The sequence below is a fragment of the Lygodium microphyllum genome, chromosome 3 (assembly GCF_053477565.2).
Source record: "Lygodium microphyllum isolate KBCC chromosome 3, Lygodium_microphyllum_v1.1.10, whole genome shotgun sequence".
Classification (NCBI taxonomy): domain Eukaryota; kingdom Viridiplantae; phylum Streptophyta; class Polypodiopsida; order Schizaeales; family Lygodiaceae; genus Lygodium; species Lygodium microphyllum.
The window spans coordinates 2,538,577-2,559,861 of record NC_141137.1 but is presented as its reverse complement, the minus strand read 5'-3'; the positions used below and the strand labels follow the sequence as shown (position 1 = coordinate 2,559,861).

The following is a 21,285-nucleotide window of genomic DNA, read 5'->3' as shown; positions in this document are numbered from 1 at the left end:
CATTGTGCTGAAGGAAAAGCATATTGCACTAGAATTGCCATAAGGCATCACAATCATAACATTGACCACTGTTGTCCAACCATACCATATGCCCCAAATCTGCTGAAAATTTCCAGCCAGCATATACATAACAAAAAAGTAAAAATCAGTCCAAAACTGTTGCTAGAAACCTATTGGTTGTATCCATAACTCCTGTTTCTCAACTATTTTGACTTCAGAATCACAGTAATGCATATTCTCATCGTAAACCATGGTTGAAACTATCAATGGCATTTATTAACATGCTGGTCTATATGGAACTAGCTGTAAACCATTGAAAATTGAGCATAAACTGATCACTTGCTGATCAGAGAACTGATCACAAACTGATTGCAAAAATTGATCAGCAATCGATGCAAAACCAATGCAAAATTGATCTCAAAAGTGACCATAAATAGCTCTCAAACTAATAAAAAACTAAGCTGAAACTAAATTTGATTTCAAAACTGAGGCAAAAACTCATCCCCAACTAATCATAAACTGATGCAAAAGTATAGTTTCAGTGCCCGGATGAAACTCATACTTATCTGCATACATCTCATAGTCACTAATATACTAAGTAGTGACCTCATGGCAGACATACTGTCAGCACAGTACCTTGGATGCATGCTAAATATATCCAAGATGCATTACATACGAGAGTTGTCCACAACTGGTGGAGTGGAAGTGCTATCTCTCCTCTTGAGCATTAGCCAATGCTCTGGACTTCTGCTTTGTTGACTGAGTCCACCAAAGTTGGCTCTAACTAAAATGCATTTTGGTAAAGTTGCAACAATTGAGGATGGTGTGCCAACTCATCTTGTTTTATCCAATTTGCATCTATTGGTGAAACAATGTTGAAGCTTCACCAAGAAGCATATGGAAACTTTACCTATAACTTTACTTGTCTTGAAATCTCCACTAGGTTGTAGGCCTTTCTTTCCCTTAAGCATTGCATACTTTATACTTTCACATTCCCGCGCACTCCGGTAGCTCCACGATCCAAGTGCAAGCTTCAAGAAAGCTCCATACTCCAAGCTCCATTGCCACGAGCAAGAGAAGAGAAGAGAAAAGAAGAGAAGAAGAGAGGAGAAGATGGAGAGCTTCTCCTTCTCGGTCCCTCACCCTCACACACTCACTTCCTCACACTCTCACACTCCCTCTCTCAAGCACAAGCTCAAGCAAGCAAGAACAAGAAGAAGAAGAAGAGGAAACATTCTTGTTTGTATACTTTGGACCATTGCAATGTGACTGTGTATGGGAATTTGCATATTACCAGCCATAGCAAGATCTATTTTTCCATATGTTGCATATACTACTAGCTGCATTTTTTTTGATGACCAACACTACAAGGAGCATTTGCATGACCATCATTAATACCACGAGTCCTAAATATAGTGGGCTGCATACATGTGTTGCGAAACTTGCACTTTGTGCCCCAGCATCATGCCAATATTGTTATACATGGGCTTATGTATCTTACCAATCATACTTGGATACATTAGGCCTTACACCATGCATTGGTTGCTGCATATCATAAGGAGTTGTGCCATACATTCTTGTATGTAGTCCCAAGCCCACCATAACATGGAAACTAGTGTCACTACCAAAGTACTACGGCTGCCCCATCATTGCATGCATGTCCTCTTGTCCAAAAAGCATTTTATTGGTACTTCCAAGTTAGCCTTGCATATGTGTTTATGATGTATGTTATGTATCGGCTCTCATGAAGAGCCTTGCCTTGCTAGCATCTTGGATAATGCAAGATATGTTGTCTCTTTTGGTGATTCCTCGATTTTTCGTAGGAACCTTGTTATTACATATGGTGTTAAGTCTAGTATCTCTATGCTTTGCTTGTATTTGGGTTAGTTGACCATGTTTTGGTTATGTGGTTGCAGTTCCACATGTATCTCTTTGGCATTGTCGCCTTGGGCACATATTTTTAATAGGAATGAAAATGCTTATCAGTTTGTAGTATCTTCGGTCCATAGACGATAAGTGTTTTGAGTCTTGTGATCATTGTTTATATGGCAGATAGACACGTAATACGCATAAGAAGTCTGGCATCAAGTGCATGGGTAAGCCTTTGGGTCTTGTCCATTCAAATGTATGTGGTCCCATGCCCTGTTAGTTGCTAGGTGGTGTGAAGTATATCCCTAGACTATAAGTGTTTTGAGTCTTGTGATCATTCTTTATATGGCAAGTAGACACATAATACGCATAAGAAGTTTGGCATTAAGCGCATGGGTAAGCCTTTGGCTCTTGTTCATTCAGATGTATGTGGTCCTATATCCTGTTAGTCTCTAGGTGGTGTGAAGTACTTTGTCACATTCATTGATGATTACTTGCATAAGGTCTCGGCTTACCCTATTATGCAGAAATTGGATCTCTTACCTACCTTTCAGCGTTGGCTTGTCCTTGTTGAGAACCAGTCTGGATATAGGTTGAAATGCCTAAGGTCAGATAATGGAGGAATGCATGTCTCAAAAGCTTTTGAGGAGTTTTGCGGTGAGCGGGGTATGAAGAGTCGGTTGACCGCCCTCTACACCCCTTCCCAGAATGGTATTGCCGAACACATGAATGGGACCATTTAGGAGATAGTTTGCAGTATGCTTAGCTAGACAGGCTTACCCCGGTACTTTTGGGTTGAGGTAGTTACTACTGTCATATACTTGGTTAACAAGTCCCCTTACATTGTTATTGCTTTCTAGGTTGCATAGGAGATAGCGTGTTTATAAGGTCAAATTGGTAGCTAAGGGTTTCAAGTAGAAATATGGTGTTGACTATGAGAGAGGACAAGATCGAAGCTCAGTATATAGAACAGTAGAAAGTGTGAGAGTGAAGCACGACACCCAATGTAATAGATTGAAAGAGTGTAAGTTGAAAGTACAAGGTACAACCCTTAAACCTTAGGGTTGTAGGGGATGTTCACACCCGAACACGGTAAGTGCCCATAAGTGTGTGTTATAAGCACATACGAAATAATACCATAAGTTTGGGAAAAAAACCTCTTCTACTGAGAGTAAAAAGTGCCCCAGTGTCCTACTAATCACTGGCACTCTTATGTGAGCATAGGTGTAAGTGAGGCGTGAGTGAAATATCCAACAAACCCCCCTGGAGTGAAGAGTGATCAAGAGTACAAGGATCATCCGCCCCCAAATGAGATCAAATTTAAAGGATGGCAAAATGCTTTAAATTTTTCACGAGGAAGAGCTTTGGTGAAGATGTCTGCCACATTACTGGTGGTAGGACAATAGACAAGGCTGATATCACTTGCATGTAGCCTCTCTCTGACAAAGTGATAATGTATCTCAATGTGTTTCGTGCGTGAATGAAACACTGGGTTCTGTGCTACTGCAATGGCACTTTGATTGTCAGTGAACAAAGGAGTAGGCTCTGTAACAGATATATCCAGATTAGCTAGCAAGCATTTAATCCATACGCATTGAACTGTGGTAGTGAAAGCTGCCTTGTATTCAGCTTCACATGACGATGTGGCAACAGTGGACTGTTTCTTGCTAAGCCAAGATATGCAAGACGAGGCAAGAAAGAAACAATTGCCACTAGTGGAGTGACGTGAATCATAATTACCAGCCCAATTAGAATCACTATAAGCATGTAACTGCATTGGTCCCCCCTTGGCATAAAGCAATCCAAGAGATCTAGTACCTTGCAAGTAACGGAAGACACGCTTAATAGCTTGCCAATGTGACATGCGTGGCTGATGCATATATCTGCTCAAGGTTGAAACTGTAAACTATATGTCTGGCCTAGTGTTGTATAAGTACATAATACATCCAATTGCTGGAGCATATATGTGTATATCAAACAAATCACTGTCATCATGTAATGATAGCTTAAGTGTAGGTCCCATTGGTGTACAGACTGGCTTGCAATCCTGTAAGCCAAACTTCTCAAGAAGTTTACCAATGTATCTTGACTGTGATAATCCAATACCTCTAGCATCATGTATGAATTGAATGCCCAAGTAATAATGCAAAGACCCCAAGTCTGACATGTCAAAAGTTTGCTGCAAATTTTGTTTAAATGCTGAAATCTGATTAGTATGTGTCCTTGTGAGCAAGAGATCATCAACATAAAGACAAATGATCAGCATGGATCCCCCCTCTTTACATACGTAAAGGGTAGACTCAGATGAGCTGTTTATGAACCCTTGGCTAAGGAAAAAGGCATCTATCTTTGCATACCAAGCTCTAGAAGCTTGTTTCAAACCATACAAAGCTTTATTCAGCTTGCAAACCAAGTGTTCCAAGCCCTCAACTACAAAACCGATGGGCTTCTTTACATATACTTCCTCATGAAGTTCCCCATGTAAAAATGCAGTTTTAATATACAATTGATGCACCGTCCATCCATAATGAGCAGCTAAAGCAACCATAGACCTGATGATCGTCATACCAGAAGTAGGAGCAAATGTCTCCTCATAGTCTATGCCTTTATTCTGTGCATAGCCTTTGGCCACAAGCCTTGCCTTGTATTTGTTAATGGACCCATCTGCATTCCATTTCAGCTTGTAGACCCATTTTGTTCCAATGGCTTTTTTCCCAAATGGCAAAGACACCAAATCCCATGTTTGATTCTTAGTGATAGAATCCAATTCAGCTTTCATCGCTGCCATCCAATTCACACTTTGTTGTGCATCCTCAAAACATTCAGGCTGCTCATCATCAAGGGTGCTAGCTACTATAACGAACTCCATGGCATGTGCAGTATCATACATACGAGCTTGCCTTCTAGTACAACCAGCCATGGTTGCATCCAGATGACTATCTTTCATAGTCTGTGAATACCATCTAGGCATTTGTCTTGCCTCCTGACTGTGCATAAGCTCTTACCGAATTTCAGTTTCAGCACTTTGCTGAATATTCAGATTAGCCAATGGCTGATTGTCTGCAATTTCCAAAGGAGGAGCTGGCTGAACATTGAGTTCACTTGGTGAAACTCTAGCTGAATCACCAAATGTAATGGGCAGCAGCCCTTCAAATACATCACGGGCAGCCTGATATGTGTCTACACCAGTGTGAGAGTAAAGCACGACACCCAATGCAATAGACTGAAAGAGTGTAAGCTGAAAGTACAAGGTACAACCCTTAAACCTTAGGGTTGTAGGGGGTGTTCACACCCGAACACGGTAAGTGCTTGTAAGTGTGTGTCATAAGCACATACAAAATAATAGCATAAGTTTGGGGAAAAAAACCTCTCCTACCGAGAGTAAAAAGTGCCCTAGTTATCTACTGGTAATCACCAACACGAGCGTAGGCGTAAGTGAGGCGTGAGTGAAATACCCAACATTGACTTTGATGAAGTCTTTTCTCTTATGGTCAAAATGACAACCCTATGCTTGGTCCTAGCATTGGTTGCTCAGCTAGATTTGGACCTTTATCAGATAGATGTAAAGATGAATTTTTTACATAGGAAGTTGTATGATGAGATCTATATGTATCAGCCTAAGGGCTTTGAAGAAAAAGGTAGGGAACACCTAGTGTGCAAGTTTGAGAAAGAGCCTTTATGGCCTTAAGTAGGCATCTAGGGAATTTTACTGCAAGTTTGATGCTTTTATGCATTCATAGGGATATAGTCGTAGTGCTATGGATTCATGTTTATGTACGAAGAAGGCTCATGATGGCAGTCGTATGATTTTGGTACTCTATGTGGATGATTTGCTTATTGCTAGGAGAGCTCATGATGAGTTGGATGTCTTGAAAACTCCGCTTAAGAAGAGCTTTGAGATGGAGGACATGGGATAGGCCTCACATATTCTTGGGATGCGCATCATGCGCGATTGCTCTAAGGGCCTTCTTTATCTATCATCAGAGAAGGAGTATATCCAGAAAGTCCTTGAGCGCTTTCATATGCAGGATGGTAAGTCTATTGGTTGTCATCTACTTTTTCATGTGAAGGTTAGTCAGACCGATTGTTTACAGTCTAATGAGCAGAAGGCCAAGATGGCCAAGATCCCTTATGTATCCGCCATGGGCAATTTGATATGTGCCATGATAGCCAATCCTCTTGACATAGCATTTGGAGTGGGATTTGTGGCAGGCTATATGGTTACACCTAGCAGACGACATTGGGATGTCGTCAAGGGTATCATGAGGTAGCTGAAGGGCGCAATAGCTATGTGTATATGTTATGGTGGCGGGGATATAAGAGTTGTAGGGTACACTGACTTTGATTATGCAGGACATGCAGACAATAGAAAGTCCATCTCTAGCTATGTCTTCACCTTTGCTGGAGGTGCTGTTTCTTGGATGTCCAAGGTGCAGAAATGCACGGTCCTGTCTACTACCGAGGCCAAGTATGTTGAAGCCATTGATGCTTGCAAGGAGGCTCTTTGGTTAGGCCATATGGTGGTTGACCTTGGTATTACTAATGTGGTCCCAACACTGGATTCAGTGGCTAACCTTGGTATTATTGATGTGGTTCCTCTCTACTACCGAGGCCAAGTATGTTGCTGCCATTGAGGCTTGCAAGGAAGCTCTCTGGTTAGGTTGTCTAGTGGCTGACCTTGGTATTATTCACGTGGTCTCTACATTGCATTCGGATTTTGAGTGTTGTCTAGTTAGCCAAGAATCCGTGGCCGAGAATCTAGTCTTCCATGCGAAGACCAAACACATTGAGGTGCGTTACCACTTTATCAGAGAGGTCGTTGAGGACAAGTTTATTGACCTTGTCAAGATCTCAACCGATCGAAATCTTGCAGATCTGATCACGAAAAGTTTCTCAGTGGAGCATTTTGCCTTCCTTAGAAAGTTGATGGACATTGGATGAGATAGTATCTTTCCTTATCTTGTTGTACTTATGTATATTTGTACATTGTTATTTTTTTTCTTGCTAAGTTCTCACTAGGGGTACATTCACCTTTAAGTGGGAGGTGGTTGGAGGTAAAGGTGCATGTGCCTAGCCGCTTGTGTATTACTATACTGACGGTATCTGCACACTTGCATACTATAGGGGGCGAGCGCCCATCATGTCACTTCATTCTTTATTCTTCTAGCGACATTTGAATAACGGGAAGGCCGGTCACACATTGTGATTGTTGGAGTTTCCACATCTTATGTCTCTCTCTGTCTTGCTCTTGCTCCTTTCACCATAGCTCTTGCTTCCACTTGGTGCTTCCACTCCAGGCTCACTCCCTTGATCTTGCTATCCCAAAGTTTTTGAAGATGATTTCCTCTTCTTGCCTTTGCTGCCCTCCTTTAAAGGGTTCAAGAAGCATATGAATTGAGGATCATTTGCCAATTGCATAGACATTTTAGCTGATGTCCTCAAGTGATCTTTAATTGGTCATCAAATTTCTCTTCCTCTTGTTGATCATCAGCTTCTAAAGGCCTAGAAGGACCTACATTTTGGTCTTAACCAACATTATCAGCTTGTTGTCCATGTTGTGCGCCTTATCCAAGATCAGGCATTGCATTTTCCCGAACACTTTGTGAATTTTCAGATAGAGGGGCATCATCCTTGTTTAATCCCATCTCACTATTTAAAGACATTCTTGCTGTAATGCCTAGCTGAATACAATTTCAGCACTAGATCTTCAATGAGGCTCCTTGGGCCCACCAAGTCAAAGGAATTGATGGTATCTTGGCAATGGAACTATGAAACCGGCCTTTCTCCTCGGATAGGGAGGTAAATAACTTGATTAAGCACTAATTACAACAAGTATAAAATTCACATAAATTGAAAATGCACACTTTACCACTTTAATCTTGGACATTGGACACCTTGTTAGTCCCAAAATTGACGTTCCTTGTGGTATTTCTTTATCTTATATTGCGAATGGAAGGAGTGCAACTGAGATCCTTTAATCTTCTCTGCTATTCCAAGTGTCTCTTGCTATCAAAATTGACCAACAAACCTCCAAACCTCCAAAGCAATTTGCCCCTTGGTTTGCTTGGAGATTGGCCTTTATCCTGCTCCTTGAAAGACAAATTCAGCTTTAAATTTGATATTGACTGGTTGACCTCTTGAGTCCCCCTGAAACTCCTCAAGTTTAACTATTGGAATTCAAGTCGTAGGTCCTCAATTGTGAGCATTCATCTGGAGGTGGCTATCAAATCCTAATTTCTGTTGTAAATTAGGGTTTACAGTAGAGATTGATTGAAATTTGATCCAAAAGATCGAGAATGATTGAGCACAAGCTGGAGAAGGTGAGAGAATGCTAGAAGAGAGATTTTTAATTTTCACGCGGGAAAGGCTTGAAATTTGTTTGTTGCTTGTACGCAACAAAAGGTTCTCCATAGTAGAAAATAACAGCCTATTCTCTCTCTTTTTCTTGGCCTGAATGAATTTTTACAAAACCTAGTCGATATAAATTTTTACAACTTTTGCCTTTGGTACCAATTGATATGTTGGGGCCGTAGGTTCTACCCTGTGTAATATTTGACTTGTACCTCACATGTGCAAGTGACATTAGCACATTTGATTGACTTTTAATCAAATGCTAAGTAAAGCAATAAAATTTCATGTCCATGTGACATCTTCCATCTTCCAAGTGTCTTTCTTTTGTTCTAAGTTATTGAGAAGAACCAATGGAGCCTTCTTCTAACTAAATACATAACTAAGTATGCACGTGCGCTCACATAAGTATTCGTACAAAACCTATACCTGGTTTGGTTCTCAAGTGTGGAACAACGCTCCAATCTTACTTGGAGTTTGACCCACCTCCTAAATCAACAGATCATGGCATGTGCATAAACAAGAAGACTAGCACTTTTCTAAAGAGTGAATGCACGAGAGGCTTTCCATTGTGGCTATAGAAGATTGTGAAGATCTTTGTGCCATTACCTCTTCTTCAACATTGATTTCTCCATCTTCTGCAACCGACATCGCATTTCATTGTCCTCAAGATAATCTACCAAAGGTAATGATTAGTCAGGGGTACCATCAACACCAAAAGTTCTTCAACAATTGTCATCAGATGCCACTTCAACCACTAGCTCTCAAGAACCACAAAGTCACTACTCCTTCCAATATCACATATTGACATCCCAACATTCCATGTCTTTGGTGCAAGCTAAAGTATTCTATGGTGATGCTGAGTGCCATGGGATTGGCACTTATCTAGGAGGGTTTAAATGTTAACCATTCATACAAAGATGGATGCAAGTTCAAAGTAGAGCAGAGGCATGCAAATATGAAGTCTAGAAATGTTTTGGAAGAGATTATTTTTTCAGATTGCATTATATTATTTTAGGCATTATCATTCACAATGTACAATCATGATATATTTACATTATTTTTTATGATTGTACAAATATTTTGTAACATTATTCAAGAGCCGGCCTCGCTTGTGCAAATTGTGAAGTATCTTGGAGATGATAAGAAGACTTGTAACTGTGAGAGGTAGCATGTGCCAATTTTCTATTCACCCTTGATGGGACGGACCCGGTTAACATAAGATATATGCATGCATGAAAGGGACCCATCAAGATCCTAAAAAGTGGGAAGGGAACCCTACTTATGGAGGGAACACTAAATCCCAAACCCATCTGTAAAAACTAAATAGTCAAGATCCTAAAAAGTGGGAAGGGCACCCAACTTATGAAGGGAACACTAAATCCCAAACCCATTTGTAAAAACTAAATAGTGAATGGAAGTGCTCATTCGGGTGTGTGTAAACTTCTCCTTTCTTCTTCTTGCTTCCATCCATCCTCTTGTGCAAAATGTGGGAGTGAGGGAGATTGAGAATGTGAGTGAGGGACGTTGCCCTTAGGCCTGACCTGACATACATGGAGGCAATATTGCATCACCATTGTTTTTAATCCATCATCATTCATTCATGCTTCGTGCTTTTGAGTTCATTTACTTCTAGTGCTTGTTGTACGCATGTAGTTGTCTCAGCTACATCTTTTTCACCCCTAACATAGATGTGCACATGTGCCTGCTCTTTCGTGGAGGAGGATTTGGGTGGTGGGCCTTCAGGGGAAGACATGGCAATTGGACCCCTATGTTTTCTGGAGGGAGCTAAGGGAGCGGCACCTTTGGATCTGGGAGAGCAGACCACTTGATGAGCTGGAGTGGAATCCAGGAGAGTGGCTATGGCCGGCCACTGCGGTCGCCACGAAGCCACTAAGGTTCTTGGAGTACACTGCCAATATTAGTAGACACGTACTGATGCAGGAGGATATGGATTGGGCGCCTTCACGTAGCAGGCTCTGGGCGGAGCATAGCATCATGGAGCCTTTTCGACGGACTTTCTGGCGTTGCCTATGGGATAGTTGGAGGTTGAGAAGGGTATTGTATTTTTTATGGTTGGTGGTACATGGAGGTCTGGTGGTGGGAGGTTGGCTTGCCTAGATGCAGGAGGGAGGTTGTAAGCGCTGCACACAACAGCCATTGGAAACCCTAAAGCACTGCCTTTGGTCATGTGAGGAGGCGCAACTCGTGTGGAGAGGAGTATCCTGTATCCTTTGCTGTATAGCACCCAGCCTTGGATGTATCTCATGGGGAGCTTTTTGCTGGCAGGCAATCAGCTAGGGTCGTCACCTTCTGTATGAGGCCGGGATGCAAGACATGATATTCATTATCGAGATAGGTTTGTGCACAGTGGTTGGTTTGGAGGCTCTACCCATCCACCAGGTACTGGAGCCCACTGCAGACCACTCTGAGGTATGGGAGATCATAGGGAGTCTTATTGGATGGCATATCTGGAAGGTGCAGTGTCAGGAGGCTTTTGGCGGAGAGAGACTTTCAGTACAGGCGACCTTAGCAGAGCTCTGAACCTCCATCATCCACTCCCTCTGCGGCCGATGGGATCAGGTGCAGGGCAAGAGTCCAGGGCTCGTCAGGAGTTCTATTGTCATTTCACGTGCACTTGGGGCGGCCAAGACCTGTTCTTCATGATGTAGGCAGGCAGCCCCAGATGGCGATACATCCCCCCTCCATGGCTTCTTGCCCTTATCACCCCCAGACCGCCTTGAGAGGCTTGTATACATGATGTATTTGTCACTTTGCATCAGCTCTAGCTAGTCTATTGAGTATGATCACTCTGTTGTAATCAGTTTTTTTGAGTAATATAATTAGCCACATTTTACTTGCAAAAAAAAAAAGAAAAAAGATGTGCGCATGTGCACACACTTGCACCACACAAAAAAGAAGAAGAAAAACTTTGTTGTAGAGGAGGGTTGCAAGCTAGCCTTGGATAGGTCTCGTGTTGTTGGACCTCCCTTGGAGGAGGATTGGAGTCATTGGGTTGTGGGTAAGTTTTAGACCCACACCTTGCTTGGTTGGACATTCATGAGTGGCAGTTCTCTATTGGTGTGATAAAAAAGTCTATCAAAAAAGTAGAGTACAGTGGTTGGCCTGCCTTGCAAAGAATTTATTTCTCTTCAAGGTGGTGGACTCCCTTGTGATGGTGTGGGATGTGTACCCACATCAGCAAATTGGGCAGTCACTGGCAGCTTTCAATTGTCTCCCAAACAATTGAGCTTGGAGAAGGATGCAACTTCAGTGTGTTACTTGAACCATGCCACAACTGACATTATAACAGCTGAAGCTTGTGCAATATTATTACCAGTAATATCATTGCTTCACATAAAATATGGGAACTAAAGATTGGATCCTGTCATACACTGTATCTATTTATTCACTGATTTCACAGAATCTTTCTTCTTGTTCTTATCAAGATCCATGGATTTCCCTTTATGGCTGAAAGGAATCCAGTTTGGGTTCCTTTACACACAGCTAGTTACAATGCCATAACTGACAAGGCTTAGGTTTTAAAAAATAGATATTGACGAGTATTGAATGTCATGGAGAGCTAGGAGCACTTAATTCTTACTGCCAAATTTTTAGGCCACGTATAGCTTTTCACACATCATTTACTGTTCATAATTGGTGTGATTAATAAATATTCAATCATTAGTGCTAGTCTAATGAAAAATCTCATTTGAGATGTACAGTCTTTAAGTTTGCTGTTTATGTTTTGAAGTGAACAAACAAATTTTTTGGTTGCAGTTATGGCAAACAACCTTGCAACATGCTCCTTCAATTACTCCCCAGATTTTGGCATTGTTTCCTCACCTTACTCCTATCATGGAAAGAAATCTGGACAATGTCCAGGTAAAAGAGGTTAACCTACAACATAAAAACCTTCTAGGAGTTGAATGCATCTTTTTGTTTTTGTTTTCTTTCTTTTTTTGGTTTGGGTGAAAAAGTTGTGTGTGCTCCTTATGGAATAGGCACATCATTCAATGTTACTATCACAGAATTGATCTTTTTAAGTCGTGCTCGTGATATCTTGTCAGTGAGGTGAAGATATTGCATTTCAATTCAGAGAGTTTAGTTCTTCAATTTCCTGTTTCGATATATGTTTTGATCTCAGCAAAGGGCTCATTGTTTGTTCTCAGAAAGGCCACAGCTAGTATTTTGTTAGTTGAAACGACTTTAATGAGGCAGTGTTGTATGCTGTGAACTTTTTGTAGCATCTGATTTTATTTCCATACTCTGAGCTGCCTCAGATAGCCATGAAGATACTTGAGAGCTATGTGCTGCTTGGAGGGGTGGAATTTCTACGCATACATTCAGCTTCTGTTGTAAAAATCTTGGATACAGTCATTGGAAATGTAAACGAAAAAGGGATGATGCTTACTCTTCCGGTAGTGGATATACTGATCCAGGTAAGCATTAAAGGGAATATAGTTTTTAATGCATCTCTTGGATTCAGCTTGTTGTGAGAGTTCTTGGAGGATCGCTTTGTGGGAACTCTTATGAATCTTTGTCATTATTGACTTGCGTTCCAGTCTAACTCATCGTTCACTAGCTCTTGGTTGGTGCTTCACTCTTGGCTGGATCTTTTTGTGAGTGACTTCTCGGGGAATCACTTTGTGGTAACTCTGATGTGATCTTCATCATTTCTGTTTGTCCTTGTTGCTCTTGTTTATGCTTCACATTGTCTTGTGTATGATCTTGTGATGTTGCAAACATGAGTGTGCATGCATGCACGGGTGCGTGAATTTGATATATACTGCAGAAAGGGAGGATTGTTGGAACAGAAGGCCATTCCATCTATGGGTGAAATGGTTTCCTTGGCATGATAACGTTTCCCTCCCCCCTGGCAGCCTTTTTCTTCTTCTTCTTCTTCTTCTTCTTCTTCTTCTTCTTCTCTCTCTCTCTCTCTCTCTCTTTAGCCTTCAACCATTTCTTGAACCCATCACATTTCCAACAGCTAATGTCCTCTGGCATTGGCTGGAATAGTACTGTTTTTCCATTGGGTGTTTTCTTCTATCAGGCTTTGTTGTCCCTCTTTTGGCTTTGGCAAGTTGTTCTAGCTTTTTGGATAATACTTGGTCGGCAGATTGCAGCCTTATGCTAATTTCTTCTTTTGCGGGCACTTTTGCACACTTTGGACTTGCAGAATCTTTGCAATCTGGCTACCTTTTGGGTCTAGTAATCTTGATGATTACTTTTTTTTCAGAAGATCTCTCTTACACGCACGCGCATGTGTGCACACATTTGTTGTCTTGAGTGAGACAACATGGCCAGATATAGTCATTACTTTGTCTCATAGGCCATACTGGCATTTTAGAGACATAACTACATCTTTCTTTCTCTCTTTCCCTGACAGCCTTGTCAGTTGAGGATGGGATAGTCCTCAATATGCTTTTTTTTCTCCATGAGTGCTTTTGAACTTCCTTGGCTGCACTCAGTTAGAGTGTTCAACCAAATTGTTTGGGTCCAGTAATCTTGGACCTTTGTGATTACTCTCTTTTCGGAAGATCTCTCTCTCTCTCTCTCTCTCTCTCTCTCACACACACACACACACACATTTTGTTCTTCTTGAGTGAGACAACATGGCCAGATGTAGTCATTACTTTGTCTCATAGGCAATGCTGGCATTGTAGAGACATAAATACATCTTTCTTTCTTTCTCTCTTTCTCTGACAGCCTTGTCAGTTGAGGATTGGATAGACCTCAATATGTTTTCTTTTCGTGAGTGCTTTTGAACTTCTTTGGCTGCACTCAAGAGTGTTCAACCAAATTGTTACTGGTGATCACAACATTTTTTCCAAAAAGGTGTGTACTTTGATATTTACTGATCAGTTGGAGTGTTCAGCCAATTTGTACATTAGTAATCAACTAGAATGGTTTTATTGTTGTTTTTGACTATAAGATTTCTCGCTTGGAAACATCTGTGTACTGGAACATTTTGAAATGAAACAAGTATTCTGCCAAAAAGTGTTGTGTTTGCCCACCTTTAATAGATGAAGTATTACATTTAAAAAAGTACGGATTATTGGAAAAAGATTTAGGAGAACAAATGTGGTTTCAAATGAGGGAGCTGATGCTTTGGTCTGCTTACCGTGTATGTGCAGTGCTTTCCAAGTGATTTACCTCCTCTTTTAGGACGAATTTTACAGGTAATTAGGTTGCATATCTAGGAGTTATGTTGAAGGCTTGTACAGTTCTTTTTTGGCTGCTTTGGTGCTGGCTTTCTAATAGTTTTTGTTTGAAGGAGCCATTTAATTATTTGTATCAGTTTAGGGAGACAGATTGTTTTACTAGATGTTAGTTTGTAGATTATGTGTGCTCATGTTTTTGTCCCATTGAGTGCCTAGATTGGTATTTTGGGTATCCAATCAGATTTAGTGGATGGTGTAAGGTCGCTTGCTCAAGGGGAAAACAAAAGGTGGAATTGATGATTGGATGCTATCTACTTGAACATGCACATACTTGAGGACAGGCCATCTACGATTATGCCCTATGCTCAAAACTATCAGCCCTTCTAGTTGGAATGATGAGTAATGTGTACTTCTGCAGTAGACAGGATGATGAGTAATGTGTACGATTATGCCCTATGCTCAAAACTATCAGCCCTTCTAGTTGGAATGATGAGTAATGTGTACTTCTACAGTAGACAGGATGAAACTCCTATGTGAAACCAAAGGACATAGTTGACATCAATCTTCTGAATCATGAGCAACTATGACCACAACTTATGTATGATGACTTGGACTGCATAGAAGGAAAGCTGTTATGCATTTCTGCAAATTATGCTGACTGAGACATGTCTAGTCTGTCTGTAGTATGGGGCATCCATGTTTATGTACATGGATTATTTTCTTGTATTAGAACATCAAGAGGGAATGGACACCATTCTTGTATCATCATATTGGGAGTAGAACTACTTCCTTCATTCTGTTTATGCCTTACAAGACAACAAGTTCTCTTTTTTCTTGTAATCAAGTGGCTACCCTAGTGGTAAGCCACTATTTTATTTATCTATTGACCCTTGCTTTGATACCATGTAAGGTTTCTTTAGAGAGTACCTTGCTTTGATACCATGTAATGGAATACTTGAACACAAAAGACAAACACAAATGTACATCAAAGCACAGAGTGATAATAGATCTAAGGGGTGAAGAGTAACTCAGAGACAATGAACATGGATGAAGAATGAATAAAGAATAGTAGAATGCTCAATGGAGTAAACACATTACATAGAGTGAATACAAAACCTCGAACTTTAGTGTCTCTGAAGAACCGGGTTAGAGAGATGAGTTGGAGGGTGTTTTGTACTCTGTATGGATCCTGAAGTGCAGTAAGCAGCCTTTGTATGTGATCAGAAGCTGTAAATGCAGCTTTGTGTGTTTGGATCAGGATGAACAAGGCAGTGGCAGCTCGGAAACAATGGGCAGCTGGCTGAGACCAATGAGGATGAAGCAGACAACATCTAGAACTGCAAAATGCAGCCTTCTGGCTGGCCTAGGAAGACTGTTCACTGCTGTAAACTGCACAATCAAGCTGTGAAAAGATCTATCTAGCAGATGCAAGTGTTTGGAGGTTGAAAATATGATGGCGACTTCTGGTAATCTGTGGAGACAGGTTGAGAAGGAGTTGCCAGCAGGAAACACAGCAATCTGGTCTGAGAGGACTGATCTCTAGGAGCTGGACACTAATCTGCAGCACCACGAGCTGATGTATTTGCCATGAAGGGATATAGACAGTAGTGGGATGAAGGCACCAGCTTATGGAGAATGTGCGATGACGAGATAGGCTGCATGGAAGAGAAGCCTTCTATTTATAGATGTGGATCCTCCCAAATTAGGGTTTTGCTTATGGGACACAAACTCTCTCTAGGAAAGTTTGTTAATTCACATGTTTTGGGAATGTTTTAAAGAGCTAATTAGTTTGTAATGCATTTTTTAGCTGAACACCCCCTTTTAGGTTTAAACTGGTACCTAGCAAGGAGCATAGATCAGCCCATAATACCCTAAGGCATCCCACTCCAAAGTAGCGTGGGTTTCGGTACCCAATGGCTTGCCAAGAATATTGAGGCAATGGTAAGCTTACCTCGAGAGAGCAAAGGGTCACCTCGGAGAAGCCAAGGAATTCGACAAAGGGTGCTTGTCAATTGCCTAGTGGCTAGTGGGACCTACAAAGGTGATGGAACTAGTTTGAACTTTTTAGTTTTCCTTTTTCTTGAATTGGTTTGTTTATTCTTTTTTGTCATTTCAAGTATATGTTTCCTTGGAGGAAAAGTAAGCAATGATCAGATCTAACATCACAAAATAGAAAGCTATACCAACCACCCGTATGTACTAGTGGTGAAGAAAAGTATGGAGAGTATATGCTGTATGTTGCCACAGGGAGAATATTGCCATAAAGATTGCCGTGTGAGTTGATATGGATAGATGCATGTTTACAAGAACAAAATCCCAATGCATCGAGTAATGCAAAGGGCAATGGAAAATCTCATGCTCAAACAAAAATGCTATGCAATGGTGCCACTTGGAGATTGCCCTCATGGGGAATTGTTTACATGCCAAAAGAGAATAAGCTACCCCATCTTACCACCGGATGGTGTAAGGGAAAGCTGTAGGAGATCCCCTCTCTAGCAGGCTGAAGTAGAAGGGGAGGGAGCATCCACGTGGATCTATAAAAGCACATATCGTAAGATTGGTCGATTCACCGGCTTGTTCAATATGTGCACAAAATTGTTTGATAAAGCCACAAACTTTGGGTGGATGGTTCCTAGCTCAACCTACTGTTTGGTAAAATGGAGGTGCACTTTAACATATTTCATCTTTTGATTGATTGATGATGGGGTTACTAGCTAGTGCAATGTTGCTCTATTTTTTCTCCTAGCAAGCTCCTCAAGTAGATAACCTTTGTGGTGTCATCATTGAGAGTTTGATACTAAACCTTAGAAGTGGCAGTAGCCATCGTCTCTTGCTTACGGCTAGATCAAATACTGGGAGCTGCACTTAGGGAGAAAATGCAACCACCATGGAATGCTGAGTGTTAGGATCTCCTACCTGTCAGAGTCGGTCTATCGTTGTAAAATCAAACCTTACGATGATAATATAAGCCATAAGAACAAGTTGGCTTAACATATCACAAGACACCCAAACAAGAGAGTTTTTGTGCATTGAAGTGCCAACTAAGCAATGAAATTTAGAATGCAAAATTTCACCTAGTGTGCATTAATCAAAGAAGCTTCCCTACCACAGAGCAATAGGTATACTCATCAAAGAGTTGTCCATGAGGATCCTTAGAAAGCTTCACATTAAGATCAAGAGGTGTAGCCATAGGCGCAGTACCAATCCACTAACTGAAGAGTATATTTTTGTTAAGATACAAAGATCTCATCCCCATGTCTAACCATCTCCATGCCTAGCAAATAGGACATCTAATTGATATTAGTTATCTCAATGTCTTTATATCTGTAGTGGTTGTAGAATTTGAGCTTGTGTTCAAACGATCATCAACATATATCAAGATAAAGGTGACCCCCTCTGAAGTAGTTTTGATATATAAGTTCAAATCATAAGGGGTAGAATGGAAACTTGAGTGTGGAGGGAATCAGCCATCCTATGGAATTTGGAATGTGGTGCTTGTTTCAGTCTATAAAAAGCTTTCCTTGAGTGAAAGACTTTGTCTTTATGGACTGAAATAGAAAACTTGGGAGGTTGCTCCACATACACAGACTTCTTGCTCCAGTTAACCATTCATAAATGCATTTTTGACATCCATCTAATAGATCGGCCAGCCATGATGAGGGACCAGTGCAATCAACGAGTGGAAAGATGTCAACCATGCAGTTGGTGCAAAGGTCTCTTCATAGTCAATTTCTTGCTTTTGTCGAAGCCCTTGTATATAAGGCAAGCTGTGTACTTATCCAATATTCCATTAGCTTTCCTTTTTGTGCCAAAAATCTACTTAGTTCCAATAATCTTCTTGTTGCCCGGATGATCCACCAAAATCCAAGTTTCTATCATTGCTTTCCAGCTCTTTTTCGATGGTCTCTCACCATTGGGAATGTTGAAGGGTCTCTTACCAATTGTTTGGCTTAGAATGCGTTATATAATCTATTGTAAAGACAAATACAAGTGAGATAGTAGGTGTAAGCCTAACAAATTTTATAGAGCCTTGCGAGATAGAGTCTTTGTAGGTGGGTTAGGAGTGGGTCATAGACTAGGCTTAGACGATACTATCTTAGGTAGTGTAGATTGAGGTATCAGCTTGGAAGGTGGTGCAAGGGGTTGCATAACGTCCCTTTCACCAAAGACAAATCTCTTCTTGTAACGACTCACTTTATTTTAGGATCAAACAATCAGTTCGCTTTGGCCTTATAAGAGTAGCCCACAAAAAGCAAGAGCTATACTCCGGTTATAAGTCTTCCTATCTTGTCATTAGGAGTATGCATGTATGCGTGACTCCCAAAGACTCCAAGGTAGGGAATGATAGGCCAAGAGCCAAAGAATGTCTTGTAGGGGGTCTGTTTGGGGCCACTGCAGTTGGGTACTAGTTTAGGATGTACACCAAAGTGTTAATGGCCTTAGTTTATAGATGCTTAGGGAGCTTTGTTGTGAATATCATAGAGTACGCCATGTCGATTATTGTTTGGTTCCTATGCTCTACAACTCCAATCTATAAAGGGGAGTTGTTGGAGGTGAGTTGACTTTGAATGCCACACTCATGTAATAACTCCAAGAACTTGTGGGAGATGAACTCATCACTGTATCACTCCTCATAGTTTTGATATGGACACTTCTTTGATTTTGCAAAAGGTGCACCCAAGTAGAGAAATATGCGAAGGTATTTAATTTATGCTTTGGAAAGTAAACACACATATAGCTCGAGAAGCCATTCGCAATAAGAAGTACAATGCGCCATTAATGGTGGTGGTGGATGTTATCCACCTCAATTCCATGAAAAAGCAATCAAACAGTGGAATCTTCTACAACAAAGAGATCATGAGCCTATTCCGCAGATACGGTACGGTACGATAAAATACGGTACTAAATGGTACCTTAAGATTTTATAAGGTACGGTACGATATTAGTATGACAAAAAAATAACTTGATTATTTTGGACAAAAGATAATAGAATAGATATTTCAAGTCTAATTAGCAATGCTATTAGAGTATATAAGATGAGTACTTGAGGGTAACATGCCAAGGCCCAAAACTTAATACCAAATGTGCAACATGCGCTACTACTACCTACAACTTATAACTACATAGATGCGAGTGGATACATCATACATGCATGATCATACCAATAAGAGAAGTGTGGGTTTGAGAGAGAGAAGATTGAGAGAAATTGTTTGAATCTCAAATATCCTAATCTCATGGGAGAATCATATTAATATAAGGAGCATTTAGCTCGTCCCAAAGTGCAGTTCGAATGGGAAAGATGCATCCATTAAGTTGGTACCTTATGGTACTAATACGTAAGTTATAGTACCTAAAGTATCGTATAGTATCAAACCTTTCGTATGTGGTACTAGTGCAACTAGAGAGAGAGAGAGAGAGAGAGAGAGAGAGAGAGAGAGAGAGAGAGCGACGAAGGACCTCGCGATGGCGGACCTGGCGCCCCCGTGACTTGGCGACGTGATTCCTGCCCCTGGGTCGACGTCGAACCCTGCCATCGCCGTTTTGCTTGGTCGACCTACCTGTCGACAGTTTACGCCCCCTCTCCTCGTTGACTCTTGGACCTGTGCCATCGCTTGTTCGCTGCACCCCCGTCGCCTCATCGCCTGTTCGCTGCGCCACTATCGACGTCTGGCTCTGTGCCCGACTGTGTTCGTCAGGCAGTTGCTTCTACGCTGCTTACGTGTTGCACACCAGGCCTCCTCGACAGGCTCCGCCAGCTATCCGTACTCTGTTTGCTGCTGGTGGGTGCCTGCAAAGTGCATCTTGTTGTGCCGCGAGAGAGAGAGACACATAATCGGAGAGCATACGACTGCGACTTGGCACAGAGTACAGAGCTGACGTCTGGCGTCTGCCCCACTTGTCAAACGCTGCCTCGCCTAACGTCTGCCTTGCTTGATGACCGCCCCGCTTGACGTCCGCCCTGACTGACATCTGCCCCGCCTGTCGTCCGCCCTGCCTGAGGTCTGTTCCGCTTGTGGTAGACTCCTCTGCGTCAGCGTGCGGGGCTGACGCAGCCACGTTTACGCCTCCCCCGTGTTTCACCTGTTAACCGGCACCCCGGGTCATCTGCGCGTGTCTGCCCAGTTCTCTGTTGCAGTCCTGTTGTTGCAGCCGGGTGGTCCACTGATTTTGTAGGTCTGCCGGATCTGCAGAGCGAGCAAGGGAGAGATAGAGGGAGGGAGGGAGGAGAGAGAGAGAGAGAGAGAGAGAGAGAGAGAGAGAGAGAGAGAGAGAGAGAGAGAGAGAGAGAGAGAGAGAGAGAGAGAGAGAGAGAGAGAGAGAAGACAGCAGTATGGCTGGCCTGGATATGGATTTTCTAGACCGGACGGTGGCAGCCCTTGGCCCTGATTCTGATACAGAGGAGCCGGAGGATATGGTGCCGTGCACGGAGGAGATGCCTCCGGGTTCTGAATTACCGCCCGCGGGCAAACGCTCCAAGCATACTTCTGACGAGCCAATGGGTCCTCAGGAACGTTCCTATGCGCAGGTTGCCTCTGATCCTGTGGATTCGCAGGAGATTGACTGGGAGCATTTGTCGGACTTTGCCAATACTCTGCTTGGCGATTATGTCCAGCATAATAATGAAACTTTTTCTGACGCGGGAACTGATGACGTTCTGGAAGCCACGGTCGACCCGAAATCAGTCTTGCGGTCTTTTTCGGTGTTTTATGACCGTGCTGTTATACTTTTCTTCACTGGCAGGATCCCAGTGCTTTCACATATTTGCCAGTGGATGTACCATTTATTGCAAGGGGAGTGTGTTGAGGAGATCTTCCTTGGACCTCGCGGCTTTTATGAGGTGCTGTTGAAATCGGAAACACATCGAGTTGAGCTCCTGTCCAAGTTGCCATTATTCTTTGATCGC

General features: G+C 42.0%; 1 protein-coding gene across 7 annotated transcripts in view; it reads left to right on the top strand.

Annotated features, from left to right (window-relative positions):
• The window catches only part of LOC148038009 (ARM repeat superfamily protein), a 144,986-nt gene that overhangs the window by 103,185 nt on the left and 20,516 nt on the right, over nt 1-21,285 (top strand). For 6 of the 7 annotated variants that reach the window (XM_087667899.1, XM_087667896.1, XM_087667903.1 and 3 more), the window contains exons 16-18: nt 11,998-12,102; nt 12,501-12,659; nt 14,355-14,399. In XM_087667899.1, the coding sequence (XP_087524025.1) occupies nt 11,998-12,102; nt 12,501-12,659; nt 14,355-14,399 (309 nt within the window). The remainder of the gene's footprint in view (nt 1-11,997; nt 12,103-12,500; nt 12,660-14,354; nt 14,400-21,285) is intronic. The other variant, XM_087667891.1, reaches the window with a different exon arrangement.